The sequence below is a fragment of the Hordeum vulgare genome, chromosome 2H, assembly GCF_904849725.1.
Source record: "Hordeum vulgare subsp. vulgare chromosome 2H, MorexV3_pseudomolecules_assembly, whole genome shotgun sequence".
Taxonomy (NCBI): domain Eukaryota; kingdom Viridiplantae; phylum Streptophyta; class Magnoliopsida; order Poales; family Poaceae; genus Hordeum; species Hordeum vulgare.
Genome location: NC_058519.1, coordinates 605,355,512 through 605,378,163, shown reverse-complemented (window position 1 = coordinate 605,378,163; position 22,652 = coordinate 605,355,512). Strand labels below are relative to the sequence as shown.

At 43.8% G+C, this 22,652-nt stretch overlaps 1 protein-coding gene and 1 pseudogene across 1 annotated transcript; one reads left to right on the top strand and one right to left on the bottom strand.

Moving 5' to 3' along the window:
• The first annotated feature begins 6,862 nt into the window (after positions 1-6,862).
• Positions 6,863-8,830, top strand: LOC123428728 (annotated as a pseudogene).
• A 5,624-nt stretch (positions 8,831-14,454) lies between these two features.
• LOC123430749 lies at positions 14,455-14,975 on the bottom strand. Its single transcript, XM_045114591.1, has one exon. It carries the CDS (start codon positions 14,852-14,854, stop codon positions 14,624-14,626), a length of 231 nt encoding a protein of 76 aa, XP_044970526.1. The 5' UTR covers positions 14,855-14,975; the 3' UTR covers positions 14,455-14,623.
• Positions 14,976-22,652: the final 7,677 nt, after the last annotated feature.

Genomic DNA, 22,652 nt, shown 5'->3' with positions numbered 1-22,652 from the left:
CACATTACACCTACAATGGATGTTGGAGTACCCAGCTCCTCGTGAGGCCTCTCTGCCATGTCCGATCTGCTCAGACGAAGCAAACCTAGGCGACCCGGCTGGGCAATACATGACTTTCTTGCATGCGCTCCTAATTCATGGGTCGACGTATTTCTACTGCTTTTGACAGCTAGAACCGATACCTCATTGAATTTATTCGTCATGTCTTTTATCTGACTATTGATTGAAAACAATGTTGAATGATTCACCAAACATGTACAGGTGTGGTTGTATCTACCTTTGAAATCAAATATCTAGATCTCCCTACTCCTCATAGTAGAATGAAGGGCAATAAATTTCATCCAACTAAAATTTCCAATACATCCCGTTTCCAAAAGATGTCTGCATTCAAGTATTGGTTTGACACTCATCATGCGGGACATTTCTCTCTCTCATATGAGACTTCTCCATACTTTCAATGTGTGAGATTAATTCACACTTTCACACACCTCTATACTCTACTGTAGTTACCTCAAAACGAAAAATAACTCTACTATTGTTTCCAGCACTGCTTCTTACAAGGGAGATAGTTATTTATATACATGGTGTAAGTGTAGACTTCTTTGCAGCACCACACTCCACATGCAGTTGCCGCTTTCTATTCCCTTTCTTATCAGCATAGTTATTGTATTGTTTTCGCAAAGAGAGTTTAGTTATTTTGAAGGAACTAAGGTTGTCTAATATTGCATTAGGGTACAGTCTCCAAGGTATGCAGCTCAAGCCCGCACATGCCTGGCCATCTTGGCTGCAAAGATGAGTAAATGACCATGTTGTAAAAAAGGGGTCACTCGTCAGTAATTTACTTCTCAGCCTAGGCTCATCCACACCCGATGAACAATAAATTCATGAAAAACAGTAATAAAAATTAAAAAAATTGTTGTGGCATCAAAGATGATGGAGTATGCAAGGACGACCAATTTTTTGTGATGTTTGGACATTCGAGGAGCTCTAGGCAAAAAATAAAAAAATTCGAGCCCAAAATAGTGTACTTTCACAAAGTTCTTTCACCACCACATTTTGTTTTTAATTACCTCCTTGAATGTCCAAAAATCACATACGGATCAATGCCGCTGCTCTGTGTAGTACCTGCAAAAATTGTATATTGATACGTCTGTTAAAAACCACGTCATTCCTGCAGTTCCATATAGCCCAAAGAAGTGCACAAACTCCTATACGGATGTGTCTTGCAATCGTTATGTCTACTCCATCTAGCCACGTTCCAAATAACGTGTCGATGCTATCTGAAGGCATAATGTTAAAGGCTATACGAATTGTCTGTCATAAGATTCTGGCAAGTGGACAATGGAGAAATAGGTGTTTAATGTTCTCGCCTTATCACAGAAGCTACATTTAGTACACCCCCCCCCCCCCCCCCCGCCCCTCCAAAAAAATTTCGTTTAGCCAAATTATCCTTAGTCAGAATCACCCTCTTGTGTACCCGAAAAAAAAAATCACCCTCTTGTGTACAAACCACATGAAGACTTTGATCTTAAGGATACCTTGACACTCCAAATATTCAGAGATTTGGGGATGGTAGTAGTATCAATAAGATTGAGATACATTGATTTGGTTTGAACTGGAGCATAGAATGCATCAACATTGTACACATTGGTTTGATAGAAAACTAGTTGGACAAATTCTATCAAAAAGAGTCTGGTTTGTCGAGTAGTGTGCATCTAAGGCTGTAACACATATGATTCTAAGCCAGCAACTTCTGTTCAATAAGGCTCCTTGGACCACAAAACTGGCGGCCACGAATCCATCACCTAGTCAAGCGAGGATATTGGTCACTGATTGTGATATTCCCCATCCATTTAACTTTCAAGATCTCACTTGAGAATGATCCTTAATCGATCAGTTATCAAAATAGAGAGAAGTTCACTTGACCCTTGTTAGGTTAGCCTAGAAGTGAGAGTCACTATGCTACTGCTCAACATTTGTAAGCGTTTTAGATCCCAAATAATAATTTAAAATCATGACTTGCTGCTATGTCTTCCGCATTGGGGAGCCACGGTCCTATCTTTTAACCCAAGTCGTGAATTCATGTACCACTTGGTTTTCTAGTGTAAGTAAATGCTTGTGCCATTGTACTTTTAATTTCCATGGAACTCCAACGAAATTCTCTAATGCAACCCATTCCAAATGTAGTCTCCATTCAATAAAACTCATCGTGTTGGCCATTTTTTCTATCGCCTTAGACTTCCACACTGCAAGTGAGCCTCACACTATCATACGTCTGGTTTCAAGCATGCTTCTGTTTCTTTTTGGCGGGAAGCCATAGGGTTTTATTCCAGGATTGACAGAATTACAATCTTCAGCGACTAATTCACTAACACGGGGGGTGCATGAGGAAGACAACAAGTTATATGAATGAGTGCGTGTACGTGTTTGTAAACGTTTGCATTTATATTGTGTTTTGCAAAAAAAAGAAGTGTAGATTTCATTGCTTCACCAAACTTTAGAGATGCTGCCTTTTTTAGTTTACTAGCAAAAGAGCCCGTGCGTTGCAACGGGGTAAAAAGAAAACACGTTCTTAACCCAATAACCATGATTTAAGACCACGCCCACTAATTTAGGCTGCATATTTTTTATTTAGTTTTTGAAACACCTATCAGATTAAACATTTGGCTATTCATTTCATATGCAGGTACTAATATGTACTCTCTCTCTCATGAAATAAGTGACTCAACTTCATATTAATTTTAGTATGAAGTTAATATAAAGTTGAGACAATTATTTTGAGATGGAGAGAGTAGTTATGTATAACACATGTATTGCACGGTAAGCAAAAGTAATTCAAGTACATAAGGTTAAAAAGGAAGAAAGGAATACCGCAGCTTCACATCCCTAAACGGAGTAATGCTTTAAAAATAAGAAAATGGACCATAGATAGCACCTACAGTTCTTAGAACCAAAGGTACTCCTTCGGATCACTACAATAAGATACTATAACTTTTTTCTGATTTGGATGTACGTAAACATATTTTAAGTCTTTGTTCATCCATTTAGTCCATATGTAGTTCATAAAGGGAGTACACAGAAAAAGGAGAATACAACGGTTTGGTTTTAGGAAAGATTAAAAAAAACTTATTATAGCCACATGGCTATAAATCATCACGTCTGTGTAATACGAAAAGGAAAAAAATAAACAGTTAATTCAGCACCATATTTCCTTTGTTACATACTATGTATTCTAGAAGGGTAGATTAATCAAAATGAAAAATAGTGGTTCCTTAATCAGCTGATCTTCTTTTTCGTATAAAATCTTAAAAATAACTTCATCCTTAAGGGGGGATAAAATATCTAAAGGAAATGATGTAAGAAAGATCATTGTTATGGTAGCTGTGACTATTTTAGTTTCATTTTTAAGGAAAACTCAATTACTCAAATAGTATAAAATAATAAATCTCTTTTTATAATTGGTATATTTTCTTGCAACTTAGCATCAAACATTTTAACCTCTAACTGGTATATATCTCTTTCAATACTGTCTCGATTAAGAAAATATAATGGCTTATAGTACTCGCTAGCTTTGCAGCAATCAACATGGGTTATCTTAACATGTAAAAAGTAAACTCATAATGTAGCACCAACATAGAGATAAATATACAGCACAATGATATGGACATATCTAAAATAACTGTATTTTATAAACTTATACAGTTTGCCAATTTCATCTAAATAACTATTGGTATGCACCCACTGATATTTGTGAACTTTGTAGTATCTAGAAAACGGTGACATTTCCTAAGAAAGTACCAAACATTGTCAACACAGAGATAGACCACAACACAGAGATAGGTAGAACAGATCTTCTCTGAAATAACAACGAAGATGTGAAGTTTAAACCCAAATTATGCTACTTACATCCACCTGACATCCTCACATAACAGAAACTGACTTCTGTAACTAAGTAATCTACAACGATATCTCGCAAAAAAAAGGTAATCTACAACGATGAACCAACAGTAGCATCTGAAACATAATCAGGAGGGCGTATCACCTTGGGGGCGTTCCCTTTAGTATTGGGCCCGCTGGCGACGATCAGATCGTAGATTTCATCATTGTAAATCTCGAGCACGGCAAAACTTTGGCTTTATCAAAGGACAGAAAAGATTTACACGGAGAGGTACCTTCGAAGTCAAGGTTGCGAGAAGCCGTTCTGCGCAAAGCCTTCAGGAAGGAATCCTCGTCGGTGGCTGATGTGCCATCAGCACTGACGAGGTTACGGCCGCTGCGTCTCAGCGGCGTGGGGGTGGATTCAACAGCAGCAACAGCCCCGGAGACCCTGAGCAGCAACTACCTTCCTTTACTACTTCAGGCCTTTGAAGAGTTGTGACAACTTCACCAATCACCATCTCTTGCAGATGCAGAACTTATCATAGGAGCATGATTCATGGACTCCTCCATGGGGGCCTTTCCAGTCCCAGAAGACGAGAATGCTGGAACAACACCTCCAGCTACCGCTTTCTGGACGAGCTCAAAATCAGAATCATAAGATTCCACTCTCCGGCTTCCCACTCCAGTCCTGGATGGTGAATCAATCTGCTCCTTGCCAGGCTTCATTTTGCTGTCTGAATTAATAGGTGCACTGGAAAAGGCATCCCAAAATTCAGGTTGCTCCAACCCTTCTCTGACAACTTTGATCTGCCCCTTCACCTTCTCATAGCTCACCACCTGAAAAGTTGCCGCTCTCACATCCTTCTCCATCACCGTATCACATTTAATTCCAACCCAAACATAAATCGACGAGAGCACATGAACTATGAATGCACTCCTAGAGTCAAGGGCGGCGGGCAAGGGCCGGTTCAACATTTTGGGCACCAGATGCAGCGGCGCATAGGGAGAGTGAGGTGCCAACCGATACATCCTGAGCACTGAGTTTGGGAACAGAATTAAATGCACCCCTAGAGTCAAGTCGTGAATTCATGTACCACTTGGTTTTCTAGTGTAAGTAAATGCTTGTGCCATTGTACTTTTAATTTCCATGGAACTCCAACGAAATTCTCTAATGCAACCCATTCCAAATGTAGTCTCCATTCAATAAAACTCATCGTGTTGGTCATTTTTTCTGTCGCCTTAGACTTCCACACTGCAAGTGAGCCTCGCACTATCATACGTCTGGTTTCAAGCATGCTTCTGTTTCTTTTTGGCGGGAAGCCATAGGATTTTATTCTACGATTGACAGAATTACAATCTTCAGCGACTAATTCACTAACACGGGGGTGCATGAGGAAGACAACAAGTTATATGAATGAGCGCGTGTACGTGTTTGTAACGTTTGCATTTATATTGTGTTTTGCAAAAAATTAAGTGTAGATTTCATTGCTTCACCAAACTTTAGAGATGCTGCCTTTTTAGTTTATTTATTTGCGAGTCTAGTTTTTATTATGGCACTTGCAAAGGTTGTTGTTGTCGAGAAGACAACACCGAGTGACATGGATCTAATTCCTTCCCAAGCGTTAGCGACTCAGATCAAAACAAGCAAGTTGGAGTGGCAGGATTAGAATATGCAACATCCACACAGTGGCACCGACCGGCTTTTCCCGTAATTATACTACATAGATCTTGTTTGCCCGTGTAAATTTCAGGGACACTTCCCGTGGTGGGTGGAACGCAACGACGCGTGGTGGTGACCCCAACCTCCGGTCTTGGCCTTCCCGTTTTCGGTGGTTGCAAGGAGCGACGTCCTCTGTGGTCGCTATCAGTTTTCCGGATGAGTTGGTTCCACTGGGTCAAGGTCAAGCCAATCAGCAGCTTCCTGATCAGATCTCCACGCATCGCACGTAGACTCGTCTCATCGTTCTTTTTTTCTGCTTCACAACGAGCTTCCGTATGTGCGCGGAAGCCTCTTGCCCCTGTAGGCTGTGGCGACACCACCACTGTCGACTGTAGTAGTATCTCGCGGACATCAGCAGTTAACAGCGACATCGACTTCGGTTCAGCTCCATCGGTCGCCCATTGCTCCTGCGGCGCAATTTCCCAGCGTGCGCGTTGCGGCGCCGCCGCGCGTCGGCCGGAATCAGCAGCCATGCCCTACCTCACGCGATGCATGAATCTGCATATCAATACGTTTCTAGTACGTCGGCCGGAGTGGTATGTCCTCATTTTCTAATTGAATCATGTAGATGTGGTAGCTTTGTTGTATTTTATTCCTTGCGTACACACGTGCCGGCCGGTCAAAGTTGAACGAGCCTCTACCTTCCTACTCCTACTTCGCTAGTAGTACCATACCTACCCTTCCCCCTCCCCCCTCCCCCCTGGACATGTCGTTGAGTTTCTCGAATAAATCGAGCTTTGCATGTGGTGTGATCCATGAGCATCTATAGCTGTATCCTTCACAAACGTCTAAAATGTCTTTTTTTTAATATCTGATAAAAAAATCCTAATCAAATCCACATTTTCTTTAAATGTTAAGGTTGACCGGCATTGCGTATATCTATACTACTAATAAAAGATCAAACGAAAACTTCTCTAAGTACACACAGCTATTACCCCCACAAAAACAAACACCAATCATCACCATACAATTAGTCAACAAATTACAATTAACGGCCTTCCACCATCCATGCACCACGACGGTGTGCAGTTATCAAATTAACAAAGGCTGACCGTGCTCCACCTCCTCCTACAACAAACAACTGTTGCACCTCCCCGAAAAAAAAACGAGCCAATCAACTACAGAAATTTAGGCAGAATTAACGGCAGCCACACGCCCTGTCCTGCACCATCGTCGTCGCCTCCGCCTCCGCCTCCCCCTCCCCGTCCGCCTCCGCCCCCCCCTCCCCGTCCGCCTCCGCCTCCCCCTCCCCCTCCCCGTACGCCTCCGCCTCCGCCGCCGTCGCTCCCGCCGATCCGGGTGTCCAAGGACACCTCCCGCTTCCGCTACACCAACCCGACGGGCCACCCTTCTAGGCTCCGGATCGCGCACATCGCTGCCGAGGCCGTGCGGCTCGTCGGGGGTGGGGGCGCGCGGTGGGTGGTGCTCTTGGACGACGACACTGTGCTCTCCCCGGACAACTTGGTGGCGGTGCTCGGGAAGTACGACTGGAGGGAGATGGTGTACGTCGGGGCCCCGTCGGAGAGCCACTCGGCCAACAACTACTTCAGCCACGGCATGGCGTTCGGAGGCGGAGGCGTCGCGCTCAGCTTCCCCCTCGCCGCTGCGCTCGCGCGGACGCTCGACGTGTGCATCGAGAGGTACCCTAGGCTGTATGGAAGCGACGACCGCCTCCATGCTTGCATCATAGAGCTTGGCGTGCCCCTTTCACGCGAATGTGGATTCCATCAGGTGTGGAGCTATATCCTTCAACTTTTGTTCGGCACTCAACATTTTTTTTGCTATTTACAACGCTTATCTTATTTGTAGAGATCTTATCAAATGGCTATAAATCTCATCCGAGCAACGCAATTGGGTCGCTTAGCCTGTCGTGCTATGTAGATTCTGCTAGCAAACTGTAGTTCTCAGGCGCGCTCCTCCCCCCATTCCATGCTTCATTAGTGCAATGTGACATGCTCTTCATGTCGACTGAACGAATATGGGGATTGCTGAGGAATTAGCCCCACCGTAGATCTTGCTTTGCAAGTTTTGATGCTGATGCGCTGTTTTGAACTTTACTATGGGTATCATGCTTGATTCGTTATGACAGAAAGAAAGTTGATCCTTTCTCTGTGGTACCACCCTAGCTGTGTCCTGTTTTGTTACCTCGCTGGTTGTAATGCATGTACAAAAGTAGGGCCTTGTCAGAGTGTTTATGATAGTGAAAGCAAGTTTGGTTGGGCTTAACTGGTGCTTCCTTCTCATAGAATTTGCTTGCTTGTCTACTTTTTTTTACGGTACTATCTTTGTACATCTCTCCATTGAATAAGCAGTGCATCATTAGAGAAAGAGACAATTACTGATCAAGCTGTTTTGCTTAGTGTGGGCAATCGACCTTTGACTACATATTTTGATTTTCCAGATCATTTATGTATTATGGATTTGGAATTTTGAATACATCTCTCTAACCTCCCTGCTCTCCTAATGTATGTACTTTCTCTCTGATGTTGTAATCAATGGGATATCACAGGCAATGCCCATGGCTGCTCATCCAATCGCTCCTTTCATCAGTATCCACCATGTGGAGTTTGTGGATCCTATATATCCTGGATTGAACTCTCTTGAGAGCTTGGAGCTTTTTACGAAGGCTATGAAAACAGAACCCATGAGCTTCTTGCAGCGCTCAGTTTGTTATGATAAAAAGCAGAAGCTTACACTTGCCATCTCTTTGGATTATGTTGTTCAAGTGTACCCTAGTGTTCTTCTTCGTCCTGAATTGGAACGATCCGAGCGGACTTACATTGCTTTCAAAAGGATGAGCCAGAGAACTGAATTCGATTTTGACACCAAGGAAATTCAGAAGTCTATGTGCAAGAAGTCAGTCTTATTTTTCTTGAAGGATGTTTGGAAGGATGGGAACATAACTAGAGGCTCCTACATAAGGTCAAGTGAACGGGATGACCTCAAAAGGAAGGTGTTTTGCTTTAGGTCACCTTCTTTATCTGACATAGACAAGATTCAAGTTTCTGCGTCCCCATTAAGCAAAAGATGGCATCTGGTTCGTTCTAACATTCCTTAGAAAAATCTCCTCTGCTCTTTCAACCTTCACAATTGCTAACCATCATTATTCTGATATAGGCACCAAGACGGTTATGCAGTGTTGTGAAAGGATATGTTAATGGTACTCTGTTTGTGTTTGTTCGGCAATGTGGACGCGGAGCATTCGGCTCAGCCTATGATTCTCTTGATTGATGGAGATCAGAGATGTATATTTTCTGTCCAGATGATACCTGCAAGATGTAGTTACCATCCTACATTCTTTGGATCAAGTGTTCTCGAGGCTCTTTTTCTCCCTCAAGCACTTGGCAAGAATTGGCTGCTTCTATACTACTGTTAAACAAGCAAACAAGAACTTTCTTACGTGTATCCAGCAATTATTTTTTCTTATTTTTTTTGTTTCTGCTTTCTTTTATTATTTTCTGCTTTATTTAATTTCAACAACTATTCCCTATAGCAAAAATGTGTGACATGGTCCAACACATATCTTACAGTATTTTAAATGACCACAAAAATAATTGGGCCCATTGGAATATGTTTGGATTTTTCCATGGAATTTAAGAGCACTTTTAAATGCAAAAATGACTATGTTTTGATGGTGGGGTCCACACCAACATCGAGGGTGATGTTGTTTTCCTTAATAATAATTGTTTTGGATTATTCCACAATTGTGCAACATTTTTCCGATGTTGTTTGGAAAATTATTTTATTTCCATATAATTCAAGTGGCTTTTTACGTGGAATTTGAAAAGAGATGTGAATTTCAACTTGATCATATCCAATTTAGCAAAATGATTTACATGGTCATCATTGTAGCTTAATTACAATGCTTACTGTAGCAAAAGCTCAGGATGTCACAAGACTGGCATACCCCATTAATAAGCCACAATTCTTCACCTGTGAGGTAGCTCTAGAAGCTTTAATTTCACGTCAACTGGTTATATATGTTGGGACTGTTGATATTTTTGTGATTTGCAGTTACTCACAACGAATTTCTGTTTGATTTTTTGGAGTTTCTCCAGGTGATACCTCAATCTTTATATGCAAGTGCCAAAAGATCTCAGGTTGTATATATTTCCTTTGAAATATCAGGTTGTGTCCTGTTCTAATGCCAAATTATCTGTATTTTAAGCCTTTTTTCAAACATCGAAGCTAGATATGATGCATCAAGTGAAGAAGTTAGGATTCATTCCAGCTTGCTGCAACCTTCAAGTGAGCCCAATGTTTCTCCTTGTCTTATGTTACTCCAAACATTTTTTCCATTATTTCACTGAAAACATTTGTTTTCAATTTTTCAATGGAGTGCAAGTAATGTGTATATTATGTGTGTTCCAATATTTTTGCAACTATATATATATATATATATACACTAAAGTTTTAATATAAAAAGCAATTTATAAATTATTCGATTAGTCGTGCGTTGCACGTGCATGCTAACTAGTCCATCTTAAATATAGAACTGGACGGGTCCAGTCAATCGGTCACGTAGGACACAACCCCATCCCTAACCATCTTTTCTCCTTCCTTGTCCAATTTTTTCTTTCTCTCTTCTTCTTCATCAATCACGTGCAATGATCAACGGACATACGAGGGAGAGAAAAAAGATGTATGACCGTGCGCACAAAAAACTCATAACGGACATGCCCGATCACTGACCGGGCACCGTCCGCGGGCGTTTAGAAGGTCATATTTGCTAAGTCCGCCTGTAGATGCTCTTAGGCATTGAATAATTGCGGCGCGCGAGGTTTCGCGCAAAAATAACATTCCCCTTTCGAAGGATGATCCTACGGTTCATCCCTGAACGCGGACAATTTCAGTGTTTTGATCATTTCATGAAAGTTGAGCGAGAATTGATTCTGGCTTGGAAAAAATTCGGATATAATCTTTTTTCTACCGTCGGGATCAATGGCGATAGGGTATATCATCCAACCGTTTAGGCACCTACCGATAGGCAACTATTGCCAAACAGACTGGTGGTAACCTATCCAATCCTATTGTCAAGGTGCCCAACGGTAGGTGCGTACAAGCATTGTATCTAACACTTATAATTTTTTTTTATGGTAAGGCATGTAGCGCTACCGCGAGGGGCCTCGACTGTAGGCATTTATACCCTACCGTCATCGACCCCCGGAGTGTGAAAAGGATTAGATCTTGAAAACAAAAATTGGGGCCAGATCTAGCTAAACTTTCGAAAAAGTCAAAATGCCAATCTACTTTTTTGGCAATTAAGAGCATCTATAGCAGGACTTCATAAATCCTCCTCAAACTTTCACGAACACGGTCGGTTAGTGATCAGACAGAAAAGAGAAGGAAAAAACTGATTTAACCACACCTTTCATATCATCTTTATATGTTTGGGTTGTCCGCGAACCCTCATATCCATTTCAAATGTAGGGATATGAGGGATTGAGGGGCCACGGACGTGCCCGAATGCATTTGATCAGTTCGCCACATAAGACGCGGACCCACTCTCAGCAACAATTTTTCTTTTTTATTCATTTTTCTTTTGAAAAACAGCAGGAGTTCTACCTTTGCATTAAGAAGAAGAGAATTGACCGGTTTATAAGGAAAACTGACCGAAAACCGATATAATAAAACACACATCGGCCCCGAGGCTGCGCACCCAACGGGCCAACTACCCTACCACCCAAACGATCAGGTTTGCGACCCCTACCGTAAGACCCGAAGCCTTCACTCCGGCTTACAAACATCAGCAACACACACACACGTCGGCCCAGAGGCCGCATTCCACACGAGCCGACGACTCTGCCGCCCACACGATCAGTTTTGACACTCCACAACACCATGGTGTTCCTCAGAGCCGCCGCTCCGACTTACCCACCGACCCCGAGGACGTGTTGCATCCGAGATGACGACTCTGCCGCCCATGCGAGACTAGAACTGACACTCCACAACACTGATCTCCGAAGCCGCTACTCCAACTTCCTCACCTACCCCAAGGTCACGCACACTCCTAGCCGATGGAGAAACCACAAAGCCACCCGAGCCACCGCGAAGTGACGAAGTACCATATCTCCAAGGCGTCGCCCCCAGGAGGGAAGCGATGGGAACACTGCCTACGCCTGTTCCGACCAAGGTCAAAAATTGGGTTTTCACCCGGAAAGCCGAGACCTAGGCGACAATTGTGGTGAAGGGGCTTCACAATGCCGCCTCCAAGAAGGAAACGACATCCTAGGATGTTGTCGACGCCGGCAACGACCAAGGTCGAGGAAAGCTTTCACCTGCAGCTCACCAAAAATCCATCCTCACAACAGCCAGCCCAACAAACTGTCTCCGAACTTGTTGACCATCCTCGCCCAAGCCACATGACCAAGCACGCCGGACAGCTCGCCCCCCGCCAATGTCCATCGGATTCACAAACCGTCGCAGGCCACCACACACCATTGCAGCCCCACCCATGCAGCTCCGGGCATGGAAGGCTCATCTCCACCGGCGCTGCCATGTCATCGCCCATGCAGCCACCACATCATCGCCATCGATGGGAGCCTCCCTGTTCGCACGCCCTCCACGCGCAAGATCTGGGCCGGGTCCTCGAATCTGCACCTAGGATGCCGCCAACCGACCACCCATCGACGAAGTCGTCAACCGCCCGCAGCCGAGCATGGACACCGCCGCCTCGACCAACACCCAAGCCACCGCCACCACCACAAAGGGCGCGTCGGCGAGCGTATCCCTGGGCCGCTGCCCCGGCCTCCTCGCGTCAGGGCGGCGTTAGCGCCCGCCAGATGCAGCCCCGCCGTGTCCGCCTGGCACAACTCCTTCGCTCTGTTTCGCGCTGCCGCGTCTCCGAGCACATCTCGCAACCGACGCACAGAGCCCCAGATGGCCAGATCCGTCGCCATCGGACCGTCTAACGTCCCCACCACCCCCGACGTCGCCCGGGCTTTGCCCGGCGACGCTCCCCGATGATGGTGAGGTGGGGGGGGGGGGGGGGTAGCCGGCCGGATCTGGGGCGCTCCGATGCGGCTCCCACAACTGCACGGGAGCGGGGCGGGTGTCGAGTTATTCATTTTTTGTTCTCTCTCTTCATCTTAACTAATCATATGCAAATGACCAGATAAGAATTATGACTGTACGGACGTATAAATAGAGGCTTAGAATGGACACGACCGATCACTCATCGGGCACATTCACGAAAATTTGAAGGGTCGAACTAGAGGTAGTACGTGGTTGTAATGAATGCTCTAATGGATTATCTTGACAGAATTCGGTTACAAAGTGAAACACTGGCCCTGTTTGGATCCCACTGCTAGAGCTAGTTGGAGCTAGTTGGAGCTGGACTAACCCTTAAAGTATCCAAACAGCTGTGCTAGTTTGGGTTAGATGGAATCTAACCCACCAAAAAAACTATTCATGAGAAGGGGTGCTAATTGGAGCTAGTTGGGGTATACCAGTAAAAAAAAAATACCATCCTGCCGCGTCTTATCCTTTCCCATCCTCCCGCATCCAGCCCGTCGCCCCAGCCCCCGTCGCCCGCGCTCGCCCCAGCCGCTCGCGCTCGCCGCTGCTCGCCGCGCTCCGCAACCGCCGCTGCTCGCCGCGCTCCCAGCCGCCCGCGCTCGCCCCGGCCGCCGCTGCTCGCCGCGCAGCCGCCCGCTGCTCGCCGCCTGCCGCCGCGCTCCCAGCCGCCCGCTGCTCGCCGCGCAGCCGCCCGCTGCTCGCCACCGCCTGCCGCCGCCCTCGCCACCGCCTGCCGCCGCGCTCGCCCCGGCCGCCGCTGCTCGCCACCGCCTGCCGACGCCGCCCCCCCCCCACCGGCTGCCGACGCCCCCACCAGTGGGACGCCTTATTTGTATGAACAAAATAAAATTTATCATATTTTGGATATTTGATTTGCAAAGATGATTTTAATATCATTTGTGAGTGGAAGGAGGCCACACAAGAGCCGGCCACAACAAATCCTGGTTAAAAGAGTCAAATGATTAAAAAAGTATATTTGTTGTCAAACTAACTCTTGTATCGAAACACCACCAAAGGCTAGAGCTAGTTCAGAGTTAGTCTAAAGTTAGAAACTAACTCTAACCTCTAGCCAGGCTAGTGTATCCAAACAGGGCCACTGAACAGAAGGGTCTGGCTTGTTTGCCCGTTCAGATTGGACGGCCGGTTGCCGTGCAGCCGTGCAGATCGAATCGCGGGGATCTTACTCGTACGTCGTACATAGGTGATTGCTCGCGAAAGGAACAGGTAACCAACGGCAACGGACGGACGCTTCTGCTGTGCCGTGGCTTGTGGGAGCATTGCATTGCATGAGCCGCCGCCCGCCAGATGGCACTGCCAGCCAAAACCTGTGGGCTGTGGCTGTGGGCGTCACCATCCATTTGTGGCGGCTACCGCTGTAGTACAGCGGCACAACAATTACTGCATGCAGTGACGCGGATTCCGTGGCTGCTAATACTGTTTATCAGTGCAGGTTACTTCACAAAAATAGAAAGAAACACACAGTAGGGGTTGATCAGCCCTTGCGGGATCGGTCACGTGTGCTCTGTGGGGGGTTTAGCTCGTGTCACTGTGGAGTGGGCCCGGACTACATTTTACCCCTCAGCATGGTGGTCGGCCCCAGCCGTGAGTTAATTACACCATCTTAAATTCTTAATCAAGGCGCAGGAGAGCTGGCGCGTTCCAGATTTCCTTTTACTAGCCTGCGCATTGACGCGGAGGTGCCCCGCCACCATTGACAGAGAGGTTGCTGCAAGCTAGAGGACACAGCAGAGTGCCAGTTTTGCAGCTCTTCACGTAATGCACGCCCACCAAATCAGCTAGTAGATATGGCAACTAGTGGCCCCTAGAAACTAGAAGAATCATCACAGAATCACCATTACATTAAATTAGCCAGGCTAGCTAGCAAGCTAGTCTAGGGCCGTAACCACGGCCGAGAATAAGAGCCAAAGAACTCGGGGATTGTTCGACTCCGCACGCTAAGTTGATCTGATCGATGGATGATGGATCGGCAGGCATGAAATCGATCGGCTAGCTGTAGATGGTGACGAGGCGGCGGAAGCACCTGGTGCAGGAGTACTTGCGCTTGTTCTTGACGCAGAGCGGCAGGCAGAGGATGCGCCGCTCGCTCTCCACGTCGGTCGCCACCACGGGGCCGCCGCAGGACGGGCACGCCCCGGGCGCCTTGCCCGTGCCCACCACCCGCTCCTCCTTGGCCCCGCAGATCATCTTCACCGCTCCGCCCACCCCCATTGCTGCCATGCCCTCGGTCGCGGTCGCACGAGAGGAAGAAGATGGGGGATCGGAGGGAGGAGGTGGGATCCTGGCTTTTGAAAAGGTCTGGGGATGTTTGTGTGGCCGGTGCCGGGGATGGGCATGGCAGGCCCAATATATAGCGGAGGGCGCGGGCGGGAGCAGGGGCAGGACCGCGCGCGGCAGCGGGTTTTACTTTTACCGCCTCGCGTACGTCTGGATGGATATACACACGACCCACGGGAGGCCCATGTGCGGCTCCCCGGTGCTCCCCAGTGGAGGAGTACACGCTACAGTAGCAGGGCTTTGGTTCCTTTTTTTTTTCCCTTAGCGACGCTAGCGTACATCCTTTAAAAAATCCATAGTACTACCACACAAAGTCACAAACGGTTTGGCACATTACTATAAGTGTTTATTTTGTTGACTAATAAACATTAAATATTATGCATGCGTGTGCCCATCTTGCTTTCGTACGCATCCACGCGATGATAAGATAAAGTTACGGTCTTTTGGGTTGACACTGAACGCAATAGGGCCTACGGTTGAAGACACCTTGGTTAAATACATTTGTTCGCTCGCCATGCCCCAGCAAGTCATTTCTATATGTTGCCAACAAAAAAATACTAGAAAATGGACAAAATATGCATGTGAAAAATATATATAGTTTAAAATTTACTATGTAGCTATATATTTTTCTTTGCGAGAAACATATCAAAGATCGACCGTTTTGTCAAAAAAAAAAAATTGCCGACCGACTCTTACCATAAACAGTTCACCGTCTATGAACTACTCCTCCATGTAGTGTCATGTACTCCATGATGAATTCTCTTTTAGTTCATTACTCCACTTAAATGTAACCCTAGGTCAGTCGAAATGAAATACACGCATCGGCATCAATCTTTCTTCGCTCGAAGTGGTCTCCACGCGTTAAACATGTGAGGTTTCCACTATCCTTCCTACATACATAAATTCATTTATCTAGACGGTAGGGTTTCATTAGTCCACAAGCCACCGATTGCGTTTAACACAACACACATACGATAAATAGAATGGCGAAAACATCGTGAACAAGCCCACATATAGACATCAATCATAACCTATACATGTGTTGTTACTTCCACAATCCCCTAAGAGCAAGTACAATAAGGTGACATAAGTAGGCTATAAGGATTAGAATAATATATTTTTGCTTAATTGGAGGAGAGAGAAGAGAACCGGGCTCTTCGTGAGTAGCGAGCTGCAGCACGAGACCCAAGACACTTTGTGAGATTGTAAGGTGAGCCAACTATTACTAAAGTAGTACACATCTAAAACTTACTATTGTATATGCCGGCTATTAGGTTGGCTCTGTATGACATGGCAACTCCTTATAGCCGATTGTTGGTTGTATTATTAATCATGCTCTAATGAAAAAGCACGACACCAAGATTGTACTACTTGATCTTATCTTAAATAAAAGACCAAGCCTATCGAGTTATAGATTATAACCTTGGAAAACGGGATATCTGAAGAAACATTTTGCACTGATGTTCATGTCAAATTCTCTTAATCTAGTTCTACACTTAACTACAACTTAATATTTAATTGTTGAACATTGATGGGTAAACTATATGTGAAGGTAAACAAATGTGTAGCCCTCCACGTTTTAATTTGGTTCCTAAGATTTGAAAATACTGAAATGGGGAAAACGTAGATGCCCGAACATGTTAAAAAGCTAGCATTCTTCTAATGGCCTAGACGTGAACCATGATCGTCATCCAAATGAAAGAATTCCGTTAATGTGGACTTGATGAACACATGCAAAAAAGGTAGACTATGAAAAGAAAAAAAACCCATTGAAGTATGTAGTAGATTAAATGAAAAACTCATTTGAATTATGTAATCATAGAAACCCACTGTGTCAGCCTGCTGAGAACCAGGGTCTCACAAACCCGTCAAACATGGGTCATGACAAGGCTGCTTAGCATGCTGGCTCCAGTTACCACACAGTAACCTAAGGCTAAGATCCAGGAGAAGGAGAGCAATCCTCCGAACCAGCGGCATCTCATGTTTGCTGGCAATCAACTTGAGGACGATTGCACCCTGGCTGGTGGTGACATGCAAGTGCACAGGATTTTTGTAGCACTTTTGTGATCAGTAAGATGTCGAATTCACACGAAGTTGATAGAAAGGTACCACAAACTTCGTAACTACGTTGTCACTTCACGTAGATACGTACGCACTGAAATCGGAGTTTGGAAATAGTCTACTCTATCGGTTGCTAGGGAAACAAGATAAAAATATAATGAACTAAACTACTAAAAGGAAAGTAATAAGAACAGTAAATGAAATATACAAAGTTGATAAAGACGATGCTTGATTAGTAAGGCGTTCTCGAAGGGTCAGTAGGGCCTATGGTTGAAGACATCGATCTTGGTTAGATATAGAGTTGTTTGCTCGCCACTCTCGATATACCATGCCCCGGCAAGTCATTTGTATATGTTGCCAACAAAAAATACTAGAAAAACTACAAAATATGCACATGACAAATTTATATAGTTCAAAAATTACTATGTGGACATATTTGGATTTTTTTTTTCTTTGTGAGAAACATATTAAGACTGACTGTTGTGCCAAAAAAATCTGCCAACTTACTCTTTCCCAAAACAATTCACTGTCTATGAACTACTCCTCCATGTAGTGCCATGTACTCCATGCCAAAGTCTCTTTTAGTTCTAGTACTCCACTTAAATGTAACTCTAGGTCTGTTATAAAGAAACACCTGCATCTCCGTTAATCATTCTTTGCTAGAAGTAGCCTCCATGCGTTAATCATGTGAGGTTTCCACTATCCTTCCTAGATACAAAAATTCATTTATCTAGACGGCAGGGTTTCATTAGTCCACAAGCCACCGATTGCGTTCAACACACACATACGACAAACAGAATGGCGAAAACATCGGGATCAAGCCCACATATAGACATCAATCATACCCAATACATGTGATGCTAGTTCCACAATCCCCTAATGAAAAAGCATGACACACGGATTGTATTACTTGATCTTATCTTAAATAAAAGACCAAGCCTATCGAGTTATAGGTCATATCCTTGGAAAATATGATATCTGACGAAACATATTGCACTAATGTTCATGTCACATTCTCTTAATTTAGTTTTGCACATAACTACAACTGAAGATTTAATTGTTGAACAATAATGGGTAAACAGTATGTGAAGGTTACAAATATGCGCACCCCTCCACGTTTCAATTTGGTTCGTAAGATTTAAAATACTGAAATAGGGAAAAAGAAAAAATGATGTCCTCTCATACGTCTCAAACATATTTACTTTTCCAAATAGTTTTGTTCGTTTTGGATACTAATTTGCATGATTTGAATATAACTAACCCACACTAACGCTGTTTTCAGCAGAACTACCTTGGTGTTATTTTTGTGCAGAATTAAATTTTTTGGAATTGAACAAAACTTTTTGTGAATTATTTTTGGAATATATAATGAATTATGTAGCGAAGATCCACCGGAGGAGGGCTGCCTGAGGGCCACAAGCCAATAGGGCACCCCCCGGGGCATACCCTGATGGCTTGTGGGGCCCACGTGGCTCCTCCAACCCTAATTCCAATCCTATAAATTCACATCTTCGGAGAAAAAATTAGAGAGAAGATTTCATCATGTTTTACGAGCCGAAGATGCCACCACCTCCAACTCTTCCTTGGGAGGGCTCATCTGGAGTCCGTTTGGGGCTCCGGGGAGGGGCATTCATCACCGTCGTCATCACCAACCCTTCTCCATAAAAAATTGCATGATTCTCACCACGTGGAGTGAGTAATTCCTTAGTAGGCTCGCTAGATGGTGATGAGCTTTGGATGAGATTGATCATGCAATCAAGTTAAGTTGATAGGGCTTGATCCCTAGTATCCAATATGTTCTGAGATTGATGTTGCTATAACTTTGTTGTGCTTAATGCTTGACATTAGGGCCCGAGTGCTATGATTTCAGACATAAACTTATTATGTTCTCTCTGAATATGAAATGTGTTTAGATCCTATCTTGCAAGTTGTATGCACCTCTTACATGTCTTGGTCCGCATACCCCAAGGTGACAATAATTGGGATTCGTGTCGGTGATTGTCGTAGTATGAGGAGTTCATGTATTCACTATGTATTAATGCTTTGTTTTGGCTCTCTATTAAAAGTAGGCCTTAATATCCCTAAGTTTTCAATAGGACCCGCTGTCACGGGAGGGTAGGACAAAATATGTCATGCAAGTTCTTATCGCAAGCACGTATGACTATATACGGAATACATGCCTACATTATATTGATGAATTGGAGCTAGTTCTGCGTCGCTCTAGCTAGTGTGTAACTGCTACATGTTTGATGTTATCCATATCTTTCCATCGCTGATCCATGTTCCTACGCTTTACATATACTGAATCTTGCTAAGTTACTACTGTTGATGTTACTGTCACACCTGTTACTCAATTGCTATTGTTACTACTGTTACCAAAACTGCTGCTATCACCGTTACGGCTGCTACTATAGTTTACCATGCTACTAAGCCTTTGTTGCACAGAGATATACCAGGTGTTGTTGAATAGGCAACTCAACTATCAAGGCCAATAAATATTCTTTGTCTCCCATTGTGTTGAATCAATAAATTAGGGTGAAATACTACCCGTGATGACTGTCGCGATCCCCTATACTTCTGGGTTATCAAGACCTTTTTCTAGCGCTATTGCCGAGGAGCATAACTATATTTATTGTGTTAACTTGAGGATATTCAATTGCCACTATGAATAATCTGAAAGATACTCGAACTAAGATCGTCTCCTCTCACACGTGAGAAGGTAATGAACTGCCATCTAGCTCTGCTTTTGATTCACCTACTGTTTTGATTGAGCTTATTGCACCATTGCCTCTTGATCGTTCCAATATGTCACATGAGCTTGATGATGCTACTTCTGAAATTAATGATGATACTATTGTTACACATGTTGAAACTGAAATTGTGCCACTGAATGAATTACTTGATGCTCATATTGCTAAAGCTAGAGTAATTGAAAATGTTGAAACTGGTGAAAATGTTGAAGCAAGGTAACTCCACTTGGAGCTATCCCAAATGACTCCTCCACTATATGTATCCAATTTGCGACTCAGATTCATCCGGATTTGTATCAAAGCTTGCATCGGTATAACCCGTTATGATAAACTCTTTATGATCTACGTAACCGAGGAACATTTCCTTGGTCTTCTTTAGGTCGCTAAGGATAATTTTAACCGTTATCTAGTGATCCACTCCTCGATCACTCTTGTACCCCCTTGTCAGACTCATGGCAAGGCACACAATGTCCACAACACAACTTTATTCTTGTAGATGTTGTTGGGACTCCAAGTGCACAGTTTGGTAGGACAACAACTAATTTTCCTTAAGTGGATGACCTAAGGTTTATCAGACCGTGGTAGGTGTAGGATGAAGATGGTCTCTCTCAAACAACCCTACAATCAAATACAAGAAATCTCTTAGCTCTCCAGCACACCCAATACAATGGTAAATTGTATAGGTGCAGTAGTTCGGCGAAGATATGGTGATGCAAATGTAGTATGGATAGTAGATATAGGTTTTTGTAATCTGAAAAAATAAAATCAGCAAGGTAACTGATAGCAAAAGTGAGCATAAATTGTATTGCATTGCTTGGAAATAAGGCCTAGGGTTCATACCTTCACAAGTGCAAACTCTCAACAATGCTAACATAATAGAATCATATGATCATCCCTCAACGTGCGACAAAGAATCACTTCAAAGTTCATAAGTAGCGGAGAACATAAGATGGAATTGTTGTCAGTAGTAGAACCACCTCAAAGTTATCATGTCCGATCAATCTATTGAGCTATTCCTATAAGTGCGAGAAACAACATAGAGTTTATACTAAAATAACAGCATATGATACACATGAATCAACCCTAATTGCATCTAGATACTCCAATGTCACCACAAGTATCCATGGGTTAACTATTCAACATACATCAAACAATTTCATATTCATCATCTTCAATCCAACAAAAAGAACTTCAAAGAGTACGTCAAGATTTCTATTGAAGAAAGTAGGACAAGAACCTCTATCAACCCATATGCATAGATTACCCCATTGTCACCGCGGGAATTCGCAAGTTGAGTGCCAAAATATATATAAAATAAATCAATATAACACCCCATTGCCACCATAGGTATCAACATGCACGACATACATCATGTGATATCAATTCCAATATTCAATCCAACATAACAAAACCTCAAAGGGAAAGATTCAATTCATCATGTCAAGATAGCAAGGGAAAGAATATCATATGATTCAACTATATTAATAAAGCGAGTGATACATCAAGATCGTGAAATCTCAAGAACAAGAGAGAGAGAGAGAGAGAGCGAGAGAGAGAGAGAGAGAGAGAGAGAGAGAGAGAGCAAACCCATATCTACTGGTACATACCTTCAGCCTCGAGGGTGAACTACTCCCTCCTCGTCATATACACCTCTGGAATGATGAATATGGCCTTCGACGATGATTGTACCCTCCGACAGGGTGCCGAAATAGGGCTACGGATGAGATGACTTCGGTATAAAGGCTTGCGGTGGCGGAGCAAAAGTTCTAGCGTTATTTCTGAGGGTTTGTCTATTCATAGGATTTTCAGCGTTGCAATCAAACAATTTCAGATTCATCATATTCAATCCAACAAAAAGAACTTCAAAGAGTACGCCAAGATTTCTATTGGAGAAAGTAGGACAAGAACCTGTATCAACCCATATGCATAGGTTACCCCATTGTCACCGCGGGAATCCGCAAGTTGAGTGCCAAAATATATACCAAATTAATCAATATAACACCCCATTGTCACCACATGTATCAACATGCAGGACATACATCATGTGATATCAATTCCAATATTCAATCCAACATAACAAAACCACAAAGGGAAAGATTAAATTCATCATGTCAAGATAGCAAGGGAAGAATACCATATGATTCAACTCCATTAATAAAGCCAATGATACATCAAGATCGTGAAATCTCAAGAACTAGAGAGAGAGAGAACAAACCCATATATACCGGTACATACCCTGAGCCTCGAGGGTGAACTACTCCCTCCTCGTCATGGACACCTCCGGAATGATGAACATGGCCTCCGACGATGATTGTGGCCTCCGACAGGGTGCCTAAATAGGGCTACATATGATATCACTTCGGTATACAGGCTTGCGGTGGCGGAGCAAAAGTTCTTGCTTTATTTCTAAGGGTTTCTCTATTCATAGGATTTTTCAGCGTTGCAATCACGCTAAACGGAGCCACGGGATGGTCCTAAGGTAACATGACACACCCTACGGGGTGGGCGCGCCCTGTTGTCTTGGGGGTAACTGGTGGCCCCCCTCCGGTGGTCTTCACTCTAGTATTTCTCATATGTTCTAGAAAGAATCGTCAAAAAGTGTCGACGATTCCGAAAACTTTTATTCTATACAAAAACAACACCATGATAATTCTGCTGAAAATAACGTTAGTCCAGGCTAGTTCCAATTAAATCAAATAAAGTGCAATAAAATGATATAATATATTGTAAACAGTATTTTTTTTATTCCACTAACTTTATTCCGTTGGATTCTTTCTTAATTTTTAGGGGATCGGTTAGCAATGGCCTTAGTCCATGAAAAAAAAGTGGTATTCATCATTTCCTTTTTTCGAAATGTGGTACAGACGCAACCATTCATATACACGCGCATACATTCATCCATGTGAACGTACACACGCACACCCTACTCC

Bases quoted from the DNA above. Each gene is read 5' to 3' on its own strand.
- LOC123430749 (XM_045114591.1), bottom strand. From the start codon at position 14,854: ATGGCAGCAATGGGGGTGGGCGGAGCGGTGAAGATGATCTGCGGGGCC.